This window comes from Endocarpon pusillum (genome assembly GCF_000464535.1).
Source record: "Endocarpon pusillum Z07020 unplaced genomic scaffold scaffold6566, whole genome shotgun sequence".
In the NCBI taxonomy this organism is placed as follows: Eukaryota; Fungi; Ascomycota; class Eurotiomycetes; order Verrucariales; family Verrucariaceae; genus Endocarpon; species Endocarpon pusillum.
The window spans coordinates 53,062-67,128 of NW_006916597.1; the positions used below are offsets into that span (position 1 = coordinate 53,062).

The window sequence follows — 14,067 nt, forward strand, 5'->3', positions numbered from 1 at the left end:
GAAGCTGTTTCAAGTTCGCGTTCGCCTTCAAGCAAGCGTCATGCGCTTTTTCATAGAAACTTCCACGATATGGTTAGCTACAGATGGCTCGTGAGATATTGGAGTAGAGATGCACCAGATGTCTAAGCCTCCACGATACCATCTAGAGTATTCATCCGTTGGCTTACTAGAGAGAGCCTGATTGGCCATACTCTCAATTGCTCGAGACACTGATCAGGGATCAAGATTTCTTTGGAGTCAATCGCTAATGATCTGGTATGGTAATGATGCAGCGAATGATCATAGCTGGTCGTTGGGAATAGTGAGCAGCGGGGGGACTCTAGAGCATCTTGTCAGTTAGATTTGCGATGGCCCTCCGATCCTACAGGGTCTGCCTAATTAGGGCAAGGTCTGATGGGCCAGTGGGAGCTTACCACTTGTGTCGCCAGGCCTATCAGGTAGGTATAAACACAAATAATGTCATCATGCTTCCAGGTCCTTGATGCCCGGAAGCTTAGGGGGCCAGTACGACATGACGGCCGGGTACAAGCTGGGCAGGAGGACGAGCTAATGCTATTCAGGCAACGCACGCAGTGTCTTCCGTAGGAGCTGGGTCAGGTACAGATTATCAGCCGTTAAGCTACATGAAAACTACGCCTCTCAACGCACCGTAGCTGTTACTGAGTTATCGGTAGGGACTCAGATGAAAGTTGAGTAAGAATAAGGCAGCCTTGGCCACCACGCCTGTTCTAAACAATACCAAGTTAATTACCGAGTACTGTGGCAGTGGGTGCAGATCGGCTGGAGCCTGGAGGGTGCGGCTCCGGCCCGAAGCTTGGCGCCAAAATTCATTGCAGTTCTCAGATTCCTGCTATGCTACATGGCTATTTAATAGGGGATAGGGCGCCCATTTCGCTCGTTTAGGGCAGCTACTCTATCTGGCACTGTTGAGATAGCCCTATTAATCTCCTCAATGGTTATTTTATCCCACTCCTCTTGGATAGCTTGACGCAGCACAGCTTCTTCGAAGATGACCCCCCTGGACTTCAAGCGCTGCTTTATTATCCTCCAGATGGTCTCAATAGGGTTGAGATCTGGCGAATTAGCAGGGTTCATCTCCCATCTGATCCCTAGAAGGTCCTTAAGTGCTTTAATCTTGTTAGGACCCTTGCCCTTGGTACCATGAGGCCCATCATTATCTTCGACCAAAACGCAATCCTTATCCTATTCAGGAGCAACAATTTGCTCAAGAATAACCATATAGTCAGCTTGAACAAGCCGTCCCCCTATACCAGAGCCAGTATAGAAGTGGAGCTGACCCTTGAAATTCCATCCAATAACGCCGTACACATGTATTGATTGATTCTGGCGCTTGAGTTTGAATTGAGTCTTTGAGAGGGCATTTCGTGCTTCATATCCTGGTCAACGATGGATACGAGCTTGTCGCTGCAAGCAAGTAACAAAATGAGACTTATCACACTATCTATACTTCTTAAATTGTTCCAATTACCAATAGTGACGCTCAAATCCTCATATAATTCGAGCATCAATATGCGTTTGTGAGAGCATTTTTTTCTGTGCAGCCATATAAGTCCCTACACCAAAATCCTTCATATTTCTTTGAATAGCACGTTCAGAGCCATTAGCTATACCAATAGTCTTTGCCACCTTGAAATGACTAGAAGAAGCAAAGCCAAAATTGGCATCTTCTACTGCCTCAATTGCTTCACACTCATATTGAGCAAGTACTTGCTTTCGACCTCGATTATGGACTTTCTGACTGCGGCGCGCAGTTCCTTCTTGAATAGCTCTGTACGAGGTAATCTGCCAGCTGTGTGGCGTGCATCAGCAAGAAGGCGCGCTCGGCGCGGTGTGTCAAGCATCGTTTTTGGCGTTCGTGAGGCTGCAGGAGAAGGAGGATCGATCGAATAAGACTTTCGGCAGACGCAGATCGGAAGAGCGATTGTTCCCTAAATTTGAGTGAGTATTGGTAGAGAAATAGAGGAATGAAGAAGGGGGGAGGAGGAAGGGGATCTGAGAACTGCCATAAATTTCTGCGCCAAGCTTCGGCCCGAGGCTCCATTGACAGATTTGGTGCCCGTCTAGCTTCTGAGTCTCTGCCATAATAGTTGAGGACATTCAGGCGAGAAGGCATACATCAGTTCATCCCAATAATTCTGACACATGAAATTGTGCCCAGGGGGCCGTCACACCTGGCATTAGGCATCAGCCTATGGGCCCCTCAGCTTGCCACCACGGTCGTAAACTGTACTCAGTATGGCAGCTTTTTGCTTTTGCAATTACTCGATGGTACCTGATCCTAACTTCGGTCGCCAGTAATGCACTGCGAGTAAGCATTCATTTACAGCCATTGCAATTCCCTGGAAAGGATGTACACTCGTTAGATGCATCGTCAATGAGCTCATCCGACCTCAAGAACGCAAGTTTGGCGGAAGATATTATTCCTTCTTTCGACAGTGACCAAGAGCGTCCTAGCAACTCCAGCGGATCCATGGAGTCTAGATGGCCCGACGAAATCGAGCTGCTGAAACGGATCCGGAGGAGTGACGGCGAGGACGTTCAGGATGAGTCGCAATTCCTTGGCATCAATGTGGGCACACGCAACACGAGTTCAGGACTTGCTGAACAAGACTCAACCACTGAATACGTCCTCTCGCTCGAAACATACGGCCAGACCGAGGAGCTTGGACGCAGACGAGGGCTCAACGTGGAATCTTTCGACTGGGAACGTGGGCAGATGAAACGGTTGACCATTTTATCAAATCATCTCAGGAGAGTATTTCAAGAAGTGGTGGACTTCTACCCAGCAGTGGATCTTACACAAGCTCCCCTAGTCTTCTACAGCCCGTACAGCTTCCTGTTCCATTTTCTCCCAAGCCTGGAAGGCTTATCTAAGAAAATAGATGACAGGGATTGCAGATATACCGACCTTCGTGTGCTACTCTTGCTGTGTGACAGGCACCTGTCCAAGCCATTTGGGTTGTTACGCAGCACGCTCGATAGTGGGAGGATTTCTTTTTTCGCATTAGAGATCTTATTCCGTCCTGGTGTCAAGTTGCTAGCCCGAGACCATCTCTGCCAATGGCAGGTCTTCATGTGCGTTGAAGCAAAGCAAGAGCCTAAAGGGATGACGCGTACCATTAGATCTGGTGATGATGAGATGGCTGTGACGGCATACAGAGTCGCCGCGTGGCATTTAGCCTGGAACCCTGTCCTGAACAAATTTGAGCGCCAAATGATAAGGTTTCGGGTGGCGAATTTCGATGGCTCACGGGCAATCAACACCCTATCAGTCTTTCCCCTCGACTTCTTCGGAGACGAACCGAGTCGAGATGCCTTGATTGAATCTCTTGTACAGCGTGGTCACCGATGGCACCAGCTTGCTTCGAGAAAGCCCACTTGTTGGTTGCACGAGGGGGCTTCTCTTGTGACCCCCGGAAGATTGTATGATGGAGGTTACGAGACTGTCGAGCCCAAACATGTAAGCTATCATCTTCTCATTGTGATCTATCTCCTTGACCTAGGTAACTAAGTCATCAATTTAGCACGTAGGACGTGTGATTGTGGATAGCACAGCGTCTATTGATTACTCTTGGGTCTTCTCTGTAAACCCTTGGCGTTCGACTGGTGGGGCTACGTTCTGGGATAATCGACCCGAATTCTTTTCATACGATGACCTGCCACCAGAGGGCGACTTCGTCGATGAACAAGCCCTCTTCTGCCCTGCTAGTATAAGCTGTTTTGAAGTGGTCAACCAAGTGCAGCTCGTCCTTGCAATATCTCATCTACGACCTGTGCAGTGGAACAAGGCAGCTCTTGACCAACTTCTTCTTCACCAAGATAAGAAAGAAAGAATATCCTCATTGATCCAGAACTATGCTGAAAAAACCGTCAAGGATCTGACCAACACAATTGCAGGCAAAGGCGCGGTAAGATCATCCTTCGCTTGAATTGTCTGCACTGACACTTAAAAGGGTCTTGTGTTCGTTCTCTATGGGCCTCCTGGGGTTGGAAAGACCCTTACAGCTGGTATGAATCCCTGTGCTCAAACTGATATTGGCATACTAAATCCGGCGCACAGAAAGTGTTGCTGAATTTCATGAGATGCCTTTGATTAGTGTTCGTCTTACTGACCTTGTGGGAGGCTATGATGGATCGAAAAGCAGTGTCTGGTGGATAATCGACAAGGCTGATGAACTGGGTGCTATCCTGCTTCTCGATGAAGCCGATGTAATATTGGAATCAAGATCATATGAAGATGTCAGGAGAAATACTTTTGTTTCAAGTGGGGGATTCCACCGCTTTAACTACTGATACAAAAGCTAATTGCTTCAGAATTCCTGCGTACAGTTGAGTACTTCAATGGGATACTCTTCATGACCACAAACCGCTTGGAAACCATGGATGTCGCATTTAGGTCTCGCATTCAGATGGCTATCGAGTATAAGTCCTTCTCCAAGGCCACACGTCGTAAGATATGGTCCAATATCATCAACAGGGTGAAGGACGAAGAATCTCGGGAAGAACTTCTCGAAGAGCTGGACTATTTGAAAGGATTGGATCTGAACGGCCGGGAGATTCAGAACGTCGTGAAGATGGCTCAGTCGATGGCACTGGGAATCAGCCACAGCAGCAGCGGCAAAATAAAAGGAACTGTTGAACGAAAACAAGCGTGCCTCAACATCTCCCATATCAAGAAGGCTGCAGATGAGGCCTTGAGCTTCCAGAAATATTTTAAAGACCAGAAGGAGGTCTCAAGATCTCATCTGCAGGTAAATATACAAGGTAAACGGAAGGGCCAGAGAAATAATCATGAATCGGATGATGAGTCTGACGACGAATAAACGCAAGGCCTATGGTCGGCTGGGTAAGATATATCTTTGCTTGGTTTTCTGTCTATATCTATTGAAAAGGTCAACCACAATAATCCTAGCTTGGAAGAAGTAGCGTTTTTAGATTAACTTATTTATTTACTAATACAGAGCATGAATGTGCATCAGCGAAGACAAGACGTCGACGCTATATAGCAAGTGCTGCAATAGACTGCGAGATAGACAAGCTAATCGGAGTAGCGAGTCTCTTGGAAAGAATCAAATAAAGGCATAAGATAGCCCGCAGGATAATTAGGTTAAGGCGGGGACAAGGTTGCGTAGAGGACGCTGTCAGCGCCTAGCGCTACAGGGGCTGAGGCGGCGGTGCAGCAGGCAGAAAGGAAAGACTCTTTATAAAGGAAGCGAGAGAGGGAAAGAAAGGGAGTAAAAGACAAAAAAGATGGAACACTAGGGGAGAACGAGGAGCAGCAGGCCCTTTACACTCAGGCCAAGCGGCGAGAGGGCGCGTTCCCTAATCAGGAGGGGCTAAACCGGAAGAGGCACCGCACCGGCACCTAGACTACCTAGCTAATAAGTTAATGGTTGTGTTATGTGAAGAGAGAAAAATTGCACAAGGTCCTCTAGCTACGGAGTACCCATCTACGTATCTCAGCTCTTCCTAATTATCTTCTCCTGGTAACCGGAACCCAACAAATCTCCATCCACTTTCTTTCTCTCTTGTCTGCATTGCGCAGCATGCCTGAACCTTCTCTCTCTTTTCCCGGTGCTGCTCACCACTCTCCATCTCAGATCTCGACATGGGAGGCGCTGCTCTCAGCCAGTTACTAGTACCGTAGTACTGGTGCTGTGCTTTCCATTGCCCCCCGTGCGTGGTTGGTTGGTTGGCGGAGGGGTATACTCACCGTAGAGTTGCAGTTGCAGTTGCAGTAAATGCTCAATCTTGTGGAGAAGGTTGGCCCGAGTCTTTCTGGCTCCATTCGATACCGTTGTGGGGTTAGGGAATTGTCGATGATGAATGGGATGGGCTGGACGGGACGTTGATGATATATACAGATACAGGGCGGATGGGGCTGTGGTCACGCCGTGGGGTTTGTCATTAACCAGAGAGGCCGTTGTGGCTTGTCTTGATTTGTTCTTTTGCAAAGGATGTGGACATCTTTCGCGGTTATGCCACCAAACGAACCCAGAGAACAGTACACAAGATATATACCCACCCACTCACCCCTCCTTACCTCTTCTCCCGTAACAGTAACTACCCTCACCCCCACAAAACCCATTTACATCACCGCCCTCCCCCAGAAACCTAGAGAATAGTTACACAAGATATTACACACATCCCCTTTACATCACCGGCCCTCCCCCTGCCGCAACCCACCGATACCTGCCCCTCCCCAACCCAACCGCGACCGCAGTGCCTACCCCCCAAACAGCCGAACTGACCAGCGCCTGCAACCCCACCAACGCCAGTAATGTACCATGATACCTCCACCCGCGCCAGCGCCACTCGAAAAGCGGTCTCATGTCTCTCGCTAAGGGTGAGGAACAAGAACGCAGAAACGTCGAGGCGAGTGAGCGGACAAACAGACTCTCGAGCGGGATCAAGGCTGCGGTTGCGAGGAGACAGGCGGCGTGGGAGGCGAAGGCGTCGGAGGGGAAGTTGGAGAGCGCAGTTACGCGGTGGCGGGGTGCTGGGGTTTGGTGCCCTTGCTGTGGGGAGGATTGGTCTTGCGAGTTGATGGCGCGTGCTGGTTGTAAGGCTGTGGGTGAGATGTGTGGGGATGCGGCAGCAGCAGCTCCTGCTACTTCTCCTTCTGTCGAGGTGTGCTGCTCCGCGATTTCGTGGGTGTTGTTATTGTTGTGGTTATCTATCTGTTGCAGTGCGGCGGTGGCTTCATTGTGGAAGTCTTCGAATGCTTCGTGCTGGGATTCTAGGAGCTCGAGCTGCATGGTGACGGTTTGGGAGTCTCGGTGGATCAGAGAGGCTCGGACTCGGGGCGAGACGGGCGGGGTGGTTGCAGGTGACTGGTTTAGCGGTGTGAAGAGTGTGTTGGCTCGGGAGAGTGGGTGAGGTTGCGACTCGGCGGACGGGGATTGAGGTATCAATTGCTCGTTGAAATCGTTGGGATTGAACAAGTCCGCCGGGTCAGGGGTTGCTGTTGATGCACGCTCTGAATCACCTTCTCCGGGTCCAGGCGATCGAGCATTGCCAGACTCGGTATGAAGATGGAGAGGTTCATCCTCGGATGTCCGCCGTTGCTCGGAAAAAGGTCTCACAATGTCGTCGAACCACCTCCTCAGCTTCGAGGACAGCAACCTCACCTCATCTCTTAGCGTCCATGGCCGCTCCCGAAGACCGGGCACTTTGACCTCAGCATCCTCTATTCCTTCTAGTGCCAGATAGGAGATCGTATCTGCTTTATCTGGCTTGACGGTAACACTTCGGATGATGTACCACAGCATCGACTGAAGATGTTGATTCACGGAGGTATAAGCCCATAGCAGAAGGATGGGCGAGGTAAGAGCTCCGAAGACTGAGGTTGGTAGCTGGATGGGTGATTGCCGACTGGATGGAAGGAGAGATGTTATACTCATGCTTTGACCAGTAGGAGTTAGATGTAAACATTGCAGGGTTCCGAGGATCTCGAATGAGGAAAAGAGCAAGAAGTATGCAAAATTACTATCGAGCTGTTAGCGAAGTACATAGAGCTGGTTGCGGTGATTCATCTGTACAAAATTTGTGAAGTACGAGACTCAGCGAGCCACCGTGAAAGACGTTCGCTCATCCAATATCTACGCCAACTGCTGAGCATCGCCGATACAAGGCATGCGGGTAGGCCAGCAAACAGAAATCGCTTCATGCCAGATACTCGCAGCTCAGCTTTAGCGATTTGAAGTAGCGGGATCGAATAGCTTTTAAAAGCCTAGAGTACTTTAGTAGTCAATCCGTGTAGGCACATCTCAAATGAGCGAACCTCAACCCTCATCCTCAAGGAAAATAGCCACCACAGTGCGCAGAACATGAAAAGATTGTCCATGCTGGACAGAAGGAAGCCTGCTTCGTTTTCCGATTGTACCGTTCTCAGCAGCTCACCATCATTCTTCGGGTTTCTGGGTTCAGCCTTCTTGTACACCACTCCAACGGTTGAGAGCACATCATTTTTCGCTCTACGGAGGTCCCTTGCTGCCACACGGGATTCTCGATTCTCCGGATGCCCTCTTTCATCATATTGCTGCGTGTAGTTATCTGTATTCTCAAATTCATGAGCATAGGGTCCAAGAATATACTCTCCAGATTCGGATAGTACTGGAGCTTCGTATGGAGATCTTCCCTAATCTGCGTCAGCACAAGGTGATTAGAGCACACCGCTTCGTGGTCGGCTGTAATGCTGAAAGTGTCAAGGACCCCCAGCTCATCTACGTGGGAAGCGTTGGCTATAAGAGAGCTTGAAATCATGCCCGAAGCTGTGCTGAATAACAGTACTTCGGCAGGACCGCTTGACTAGGCTTTTACCAGCAACGCTTGAACAGTCTAGCGGTTGCAGGTACGCAAACAAACAATGCCAGGAGCTTGCACACCCAGATAGAGCGTATCTCCAAGTTAAGATTCGCCCTTTCTCTTCAAGGGGAGAACAGCCGACTTTACTGCTAAGAGCAACGATGCGGATTACCGGGTAGAGTAGACCGCCTTGATGAATGATGCAAGGAGTTGAAAGCAGATGGAGCGAAGAGTTTGCAAGTATTATGAGAAGCAGAAAGCAGAAAGCAAAAGAAGTAACGGCTTACCAAAGCAAGACGGGTAATATATGCTTGTCGACCCATTATGGACCAATATTGGTCCTCAGTGATTTTGCAGACGTTTTATTATTATTAGGATTGTCAGGAGGCCCAAATAACTATAATTTAGCCATAATTTGATCGTCATTTTGGGAGAATAACGTCTGAAATAACATAATTTTATTAGATTCTAGCATTTAGTCGCATAATTTTATGTAAATTAGATCATAACTATCACAGTTAGGCCGAAACTAAGCACACATTGATGGTAATTTAGGCATAGTTTTCAGAGGGCCTTCTCCTGCTAAGAAGTTCAGCTCTGCAGGGCTGGGCTTGGCATATGTTATAGTTGGCATGGGGATTTTTTATTGAAGAGTGCAGTGTTAATATATTCTATTCTTTCATCCTGCAGAAGCTGTTTTCTCCACGCCTCGTTCAAAATGCTCAGAAGAAGATGTCATCCATCGCCTTATATTTGAGGACATCGTTGCAAGCAGGAAGTTGTCCGCTGATGCGAAGAGCTATTCTTTGACCAGAATGAGCTCCAGAATCAGCATCAAGACTACATTTGAGCCTGCCAAGACAATCGAGCCTATCTACACGGGAGGAGATGTGTCGCTTGACAGGAGTGGACGACTTCTAGCCAGCTGTGTAGAAGAAGATGTCTTGATTTTGAATATCCAAACCGGAGAAAGAGTGTTCAGGGTCGAGAACGATGGCGAGGCAATCACTAGTCTGGCACTATCGCCATCTGCTTCACATCTTGTGGTATGCTCAAGATCGTTGTCCATGCGAATATACAATCTGAACAGCCCAAAACCAGAGCTCCAAACAACCCTAAAACCACACACCACCCCAGTCATCACGTCTACCATTGATGCTACGGGCACGCTTCTGGCGACCGGAGGTGCAGATGGAAGCGTCAAGGTGTGGGATATCAAAGGCGGATTCGTCACCCATACCTTTCATGGTCATGGAGGCCTCGTCTCAGCGCTTTTCTTCTTTCAAATTACTTCTGGACCGATGTCTAAACCCAAGGCCAAGCGGAAAAGTATCGAGGCAGATCACGCATCGATCGATGCTCTGAGCTTCTTCCTCGCTTCTGGTGGCGAGGACGGGAAGATTAGGATATGGAATCTGCGGACACGCAAGTCTGTTGCATCTTTGGATTCGCATGTTTCTGTGGTTAAGAGTCTTGACTTCTCCGAACAACAGCAGACCCTACTATCTGCCGGCCGAGACAAAACGATGATTTTATGGGACTTCAAGTCTTGGAAACCTCGCAAAGTGATTCCAGTCCTTGAAGTTGTGGAGGCAGCAGGATTCGCTTCGGACGGAAAGTACTGCTATAGTGGGGGAGAGAATGGTAAAGTTCGAATATGGAGCACCTCTTCAGGGAAAGAGGTTACCAAGGAGCAGATAGCTGGCAGTGAAAGTGACTCGATTGTCAGCATACAATGCGGGCCAACTTTTCTCCTATCAGTGCATCTCGACCAAACAATCCAGCTCCATAATCTGCAGGTGCTCGACGATGTTGTTCCTGGAACTTCAATCGATCCATTACCCCTGATCCGAAGGATATCCGGTAATCACGACGAGATCATAGATATGGCCCTGGTTGGACCTGACCAATCACTGCTCGCATTAGCTACTAACACAGAAAGCATACGCGTTGTCTCCATCGTGGAGTCAACTGCCACTCCATCTCGCAATTTCGGTGCCGACGTGGCGCTCTTGTCGGGTCATTCAGATATCATTATTTGTCTGGATGTGGACTGGTCAGGTCATTGGCTTGCCACTGGTGCGAAGGACAACTCAGCTCGACTTTGGCGACTGGATCCCTCCACATCCTCTTACACTTGCTTCGCCTCTTTCACAGGTCATGCAGAATCACTGGGCGCTATTTCTCTACCACGAACGCCGTCGTCACCTCAAGCAGCATCTGATCCTCTCAACCACCCTCCAGCATACCTTATCACCGGATCCCAAGATCGAACCATCAAACGCTGGGACACTTCCAAGCTGAACAGTTCACCCTCCCCTACTTCTACCCATTCAATCTTTAAGTCCCTCTACACTCGTGTTGCCCACGAAAAAGACATCAACGCTATTGACGTTTCTTCAACCTCTTCGATCTTTGCCTCGGCTTCCCAGGACCGAACCATCAAGATCTGGGATCTTGAATCGGGCTCTGTAGCCGGCATTCTTCGTGGCCATAAACGTGGCGTCTGGTCCATCCGTTTCGCACCAAAGGACACTCCACCAATTAGCACCGACGCGGGCAGCAGCTCAAAAGGCCTTCTTGTGAGTGGCTCCGGTGACCGTACCGTCAAACTCTGGTCTCTCAACACATACACCTGCATCCTCACCTTCGAAGGACACAGCAACAGCGTCTTGAAAGTACTCTGGCTCTCCCCACCACCACCACCCTCCTCATCCGATCAAGACGACCCCGACAACCTCGCATCAACCAAAATCCCACAGAAGACCCACCCCATCATCGCCTCGGCCTCATCAGATACCCTCATCAAACTCTGGTCTCCCTACACTTCCACCTCCTCAACTTCAACCTCCACAGTCAATCTCAGACAACCACCTCCTCACCACCCTAGACAACCACACCGATCGTGTATGGGCTCTAGCTACCCCCACCACGGTCTCTCATCCCTCAAACCCTACTCCCAAATTCTCCAAGTCTCCCCTCTCCTCACTTTCCTCAATCCAGGATGCATACCCCCTCCTCTCCGGCTCAGCCGACGCCACAATAACCCTCTGGACCGACACCACAACCCGCACCTTCCACCGCGCCAGCGCGGCTCAAACCCTCCGAATCGAGCAAGACCAAGCACTACAGAACCACATGCGCGCCCGGAACTACCGAGAAGTCATCACCTTGGCACTACAGCTCAACCACCCGGGCCGTCTCCTATCTCTCTTCGAAGACGTGATCAGCAACAGCGCGCCTTCAGCTTCAGGGGCTGCTGCGGACAAGCAGAAACAAGGAGGAGAGGGTGGGGAGAAGAGCAGTATCAGCGGCAGCAGCGAAGTCGATGATGTGCTCGCCCATCTGTCCCAGGCGCAGCTGTACGCCCTGCTACTGCGGGTAAGGGACTGGAACACAAACGCCCGCACCGCTCCCGTCGCACAACGCATCTTACACATCATTCTGAAATCCTACCCGGTGAGCGCTTTCGTGGACATGGCGCGACATCAGCGTCCCTATCACGGGGACCTCGCTGCCTCCGCCGCCGGATATTCAGTGGTTGCAGATCCATCAACGGCGGGGATCCGTGGTGCGGGGGGTGGTGCTGGCGCGCGTGCCGGCGCAACCGCCATGAAAGACCTCCTCCGCGCTCTCGAAGCGTACACGGAGCGCCATCTACGGGGCGCATGGAGGATCTGCTGGACGAGAGCTTCCTGATCGAGTATACGCTGGGCTGTATGGATGAGGGCTTGGGCGCTGGGTTGGAGGGCCGGGCCCAGGCGGGGGTGGGCGGAGGCGGAGGGGATGAAAATCAGCAGGAAACGGATTGGTGGGAAGGGGGAAGTGAGAGTCACAGATGCAGAGGGGGATGGCGATGGCGATGTGGTTATGCTGTGATGAATCAGATGGTAGAGCCGGAGCACGGTAGAAAGAGGTAGCAGGGTATAGAGAGAGCAGGTTGACTGATCCATCCGGGCAGAGACCGTGATGGCTGCGTTCAGCTATGGATGTATGTATGTATGTAGTTCCAACCCTGTGCATGATTCTAGTACCGCTCCCTCCTCCGCTCGCTCGCCACTCTCGAACCGCGGCCCCTATCATCGTCGTCCTCGTATCGATCTCTACCATGTGCACCCTTCCGAGCCAAAGACGAAGATGTCGAGTCATACCGCTGCTGCTGCTGCTGCTCCTCATCACGACGCCTGTCTCTCCTTGATCTGTCACGCTCGCGATATTTGTCCTCCTCTCTGTCTCTCTCCGCATACTTGCTGTCGTGATATCCATCTCGATCTCGATCTCGATCTCGTTCCCGCTTGGAATCGCGATAGCTCTCACGTGATCGACTTCTTCTTCTTCTTCTGCTACCCGCTGACGACGAGCGTCTGGACTCTTCGTCACGGTATTCAATCATCTTCGTCGACGGGGGAGAGGAGCCGTTGGTCTTCTCCCTGTAATCGCCATTTCTTCCCTCTGGGTGATGCTGCTGCTGCCTAGCGGGATGACGCAGTAAGTTGCGGTCCCTGCGATGCCTCCAATCGTCTTCGCCTGTATTTCCCAGCTCGGCCCTTCTCTTCGCCGCGTCGGCCTCCATCATCACGATCGTGGCTTTCTTCCTCTCCTCCAACTCGCGCTCGCTGATCAGCTCGCCCGTCCTCCGATCCCGAAGCATGACAGGCGTATACAAGCCCTCCCCCTTCTTGTTCCGCCTCATATCCGCTTTTCCCCACGCACCCAACCCATCATCCTCGCCCGCTCCCCTTCCTCCCTTACCATCGGCGCTCGCACTCCCAATCTTGACCGCCTTGGCGCCAATGCCCAAATACCCGGCATTCGGATCCCTCGTCTTCATCTTCCCTGCTTCCCTGTTCCTCCTCTCGTCTCCTGCCCCGTCGTCCGGTTTGTTAGGGTTCTTGATCACGATCACCTCGCCGTTGGCGCGCCGTTTCTTGCCCATCCCGCGGAGGAGCGCCATGCCGAACTCTTCGACCGGCAGGGCGGCGTAGTCGGCCAGGCTGGCCGGGTCGGGACGCGAGGCTACGTCGGCGAGGAAGGACAGCGTTTCGTCGGCTGCTGATGAGGACGCCACTGTTGCGGGGTTGTGGTTCTGTGGTTGGGGTTCGATGATGAGGTTCGATGAGGAGGAGGGGGAAGAAGCGTCGCCATTTAGGAGGGCGGAGAGGGCGGCTTCGTCTGCCGTGCGAGGCGTCCTGTCTAACTTCGGCTGTTGAGTAGAGTCAGATAGGAGGCCGTTTTGCGCCGGGCTTCCGTTTGTAACAGCAGCAGTAGCCGTAGTTTCGCTCTGGTCCGCCAGCTGCAACCCAGCTTTCTTGCTCGCTTCCTCTCTTTCCATCGTCGTCGCTGCCCCGTTGCTCACCTCCTTTGGTGCTGGCTGCTGCGGGTCTCCCTCTCGTCCTCCAATCCGCATTCCCCTTGTTCTCAATCACCCTCTCCGCCGTGGCCTTCACCGGCAGGCTTAATATCGCGCCCCCATCAGCTGCGAAGCCCAGCACTGATTCGTGCGCTGGTGGTCTTTCGTCCTCGACGTCATCTTCTGGATCAGCGGTGAAGGCGGGTCTTTTGGGCGCAGGCGCGGTGGTGTGTGTGCCTGAAGGTGTGGGAGTGGAGGCGGAGGCAGAGACTTTCACTTTCGGTTTACCGAATGAGATGGAGATTGGTTTGGACATTGTGGGGCGATTCTATGGAGAACGAGGACTGGGATACAGCAGGTTATGGATTCGTGTGAAAGAATGCCATATC

At 51.2% G+C, this 14,067-nt stretch overlaps 4 protein-coding genes across 4 annotated transcripts; 2 read left to right on the top strand and 2 right to left on the bottom strand.

The window, feature by feature from the left end:
• Window positions 1-2,395: 2,395 nt before the first annotated feature.
• Window positions 2,396-4,844, top strand: EPUS_06682 (uncharacterized protein; the record flags this gene model as incomplete). Its single annotated transcript, XM_007807152.1, has 5 exons — window positions 2,396-3,481; window positions 3,546-3,929; window positions 3,975-4,029; window positions 4,082-4,285; window positions 4,336-4,844. 5 exons carry the CDS (start codon window positions 2,396-2,398, stop codon window positions 4,842-4,844), a joined length of 2,238 nt encoding a protein of 745 aa, XP_007805343.1.
• Window positions 4,845-6,173: 1,329 nt separating this feature from the next.
• EPUS_06683 (uncharacterized protein) lies at window positions 6,174-8,651 on the bottom strand (the record flags this gene model as incomplete). The annotated part of the gene is made up of 4 exons (XM_007807153.1): window positions 6,174-7,509; window positions 7,563-7,753; window positions 7,805-8,161; window positions 8,616-8,651. 4 exons carry the CDS (start codon window positions 8,649-8,651, stop codon window positions 6,174-6,176), a joined length of 1,920 nt encoding a protein of 639 aa, XP_007805344.1.
• A 492-nt stretch (window positions 8,652-9,143) lies between these two features.
• On the top strand, window positions 9,144-12,027 carry EPUS_06684 (uncharacterized protein; the record flags this gene model as incomplete). The annotated part of the gene is made up of 2 exons (XM_007807154.1): window positions 9,144-11,006; window positions 11,053-12,027. 2 exons carry the CDS (start codon window positions 9,144-9,146, stop codon window positions 12,025-12,027), a joined length of 2,838 nt encoding a protein of 945 aa, XP_007805345.1.
• Window positions 12,028-12,355: 328 nt separating this feature from the next.
• EPUS_06685 (uncharacterized protein) lies at window positions 12,356-13,994 on the bottom strand (the record flags this gene model as incomplete). Its single annotated transcript, XM_007807155.1, has 2 exons — window positions 12,356-13,531; window positions 13,629-13,994. The coding sequence occupies 2 exons, from the start codon at window positions 13,992-13,994 to the stop codon at window positions 12,356-12,358; spliced, it is 1,542 nt and encodes a 513-aa protein (XP_007805346.1).
• Between the last annotated feature and the right edge of the window lie 73 nt (window positions 13,995-14,067).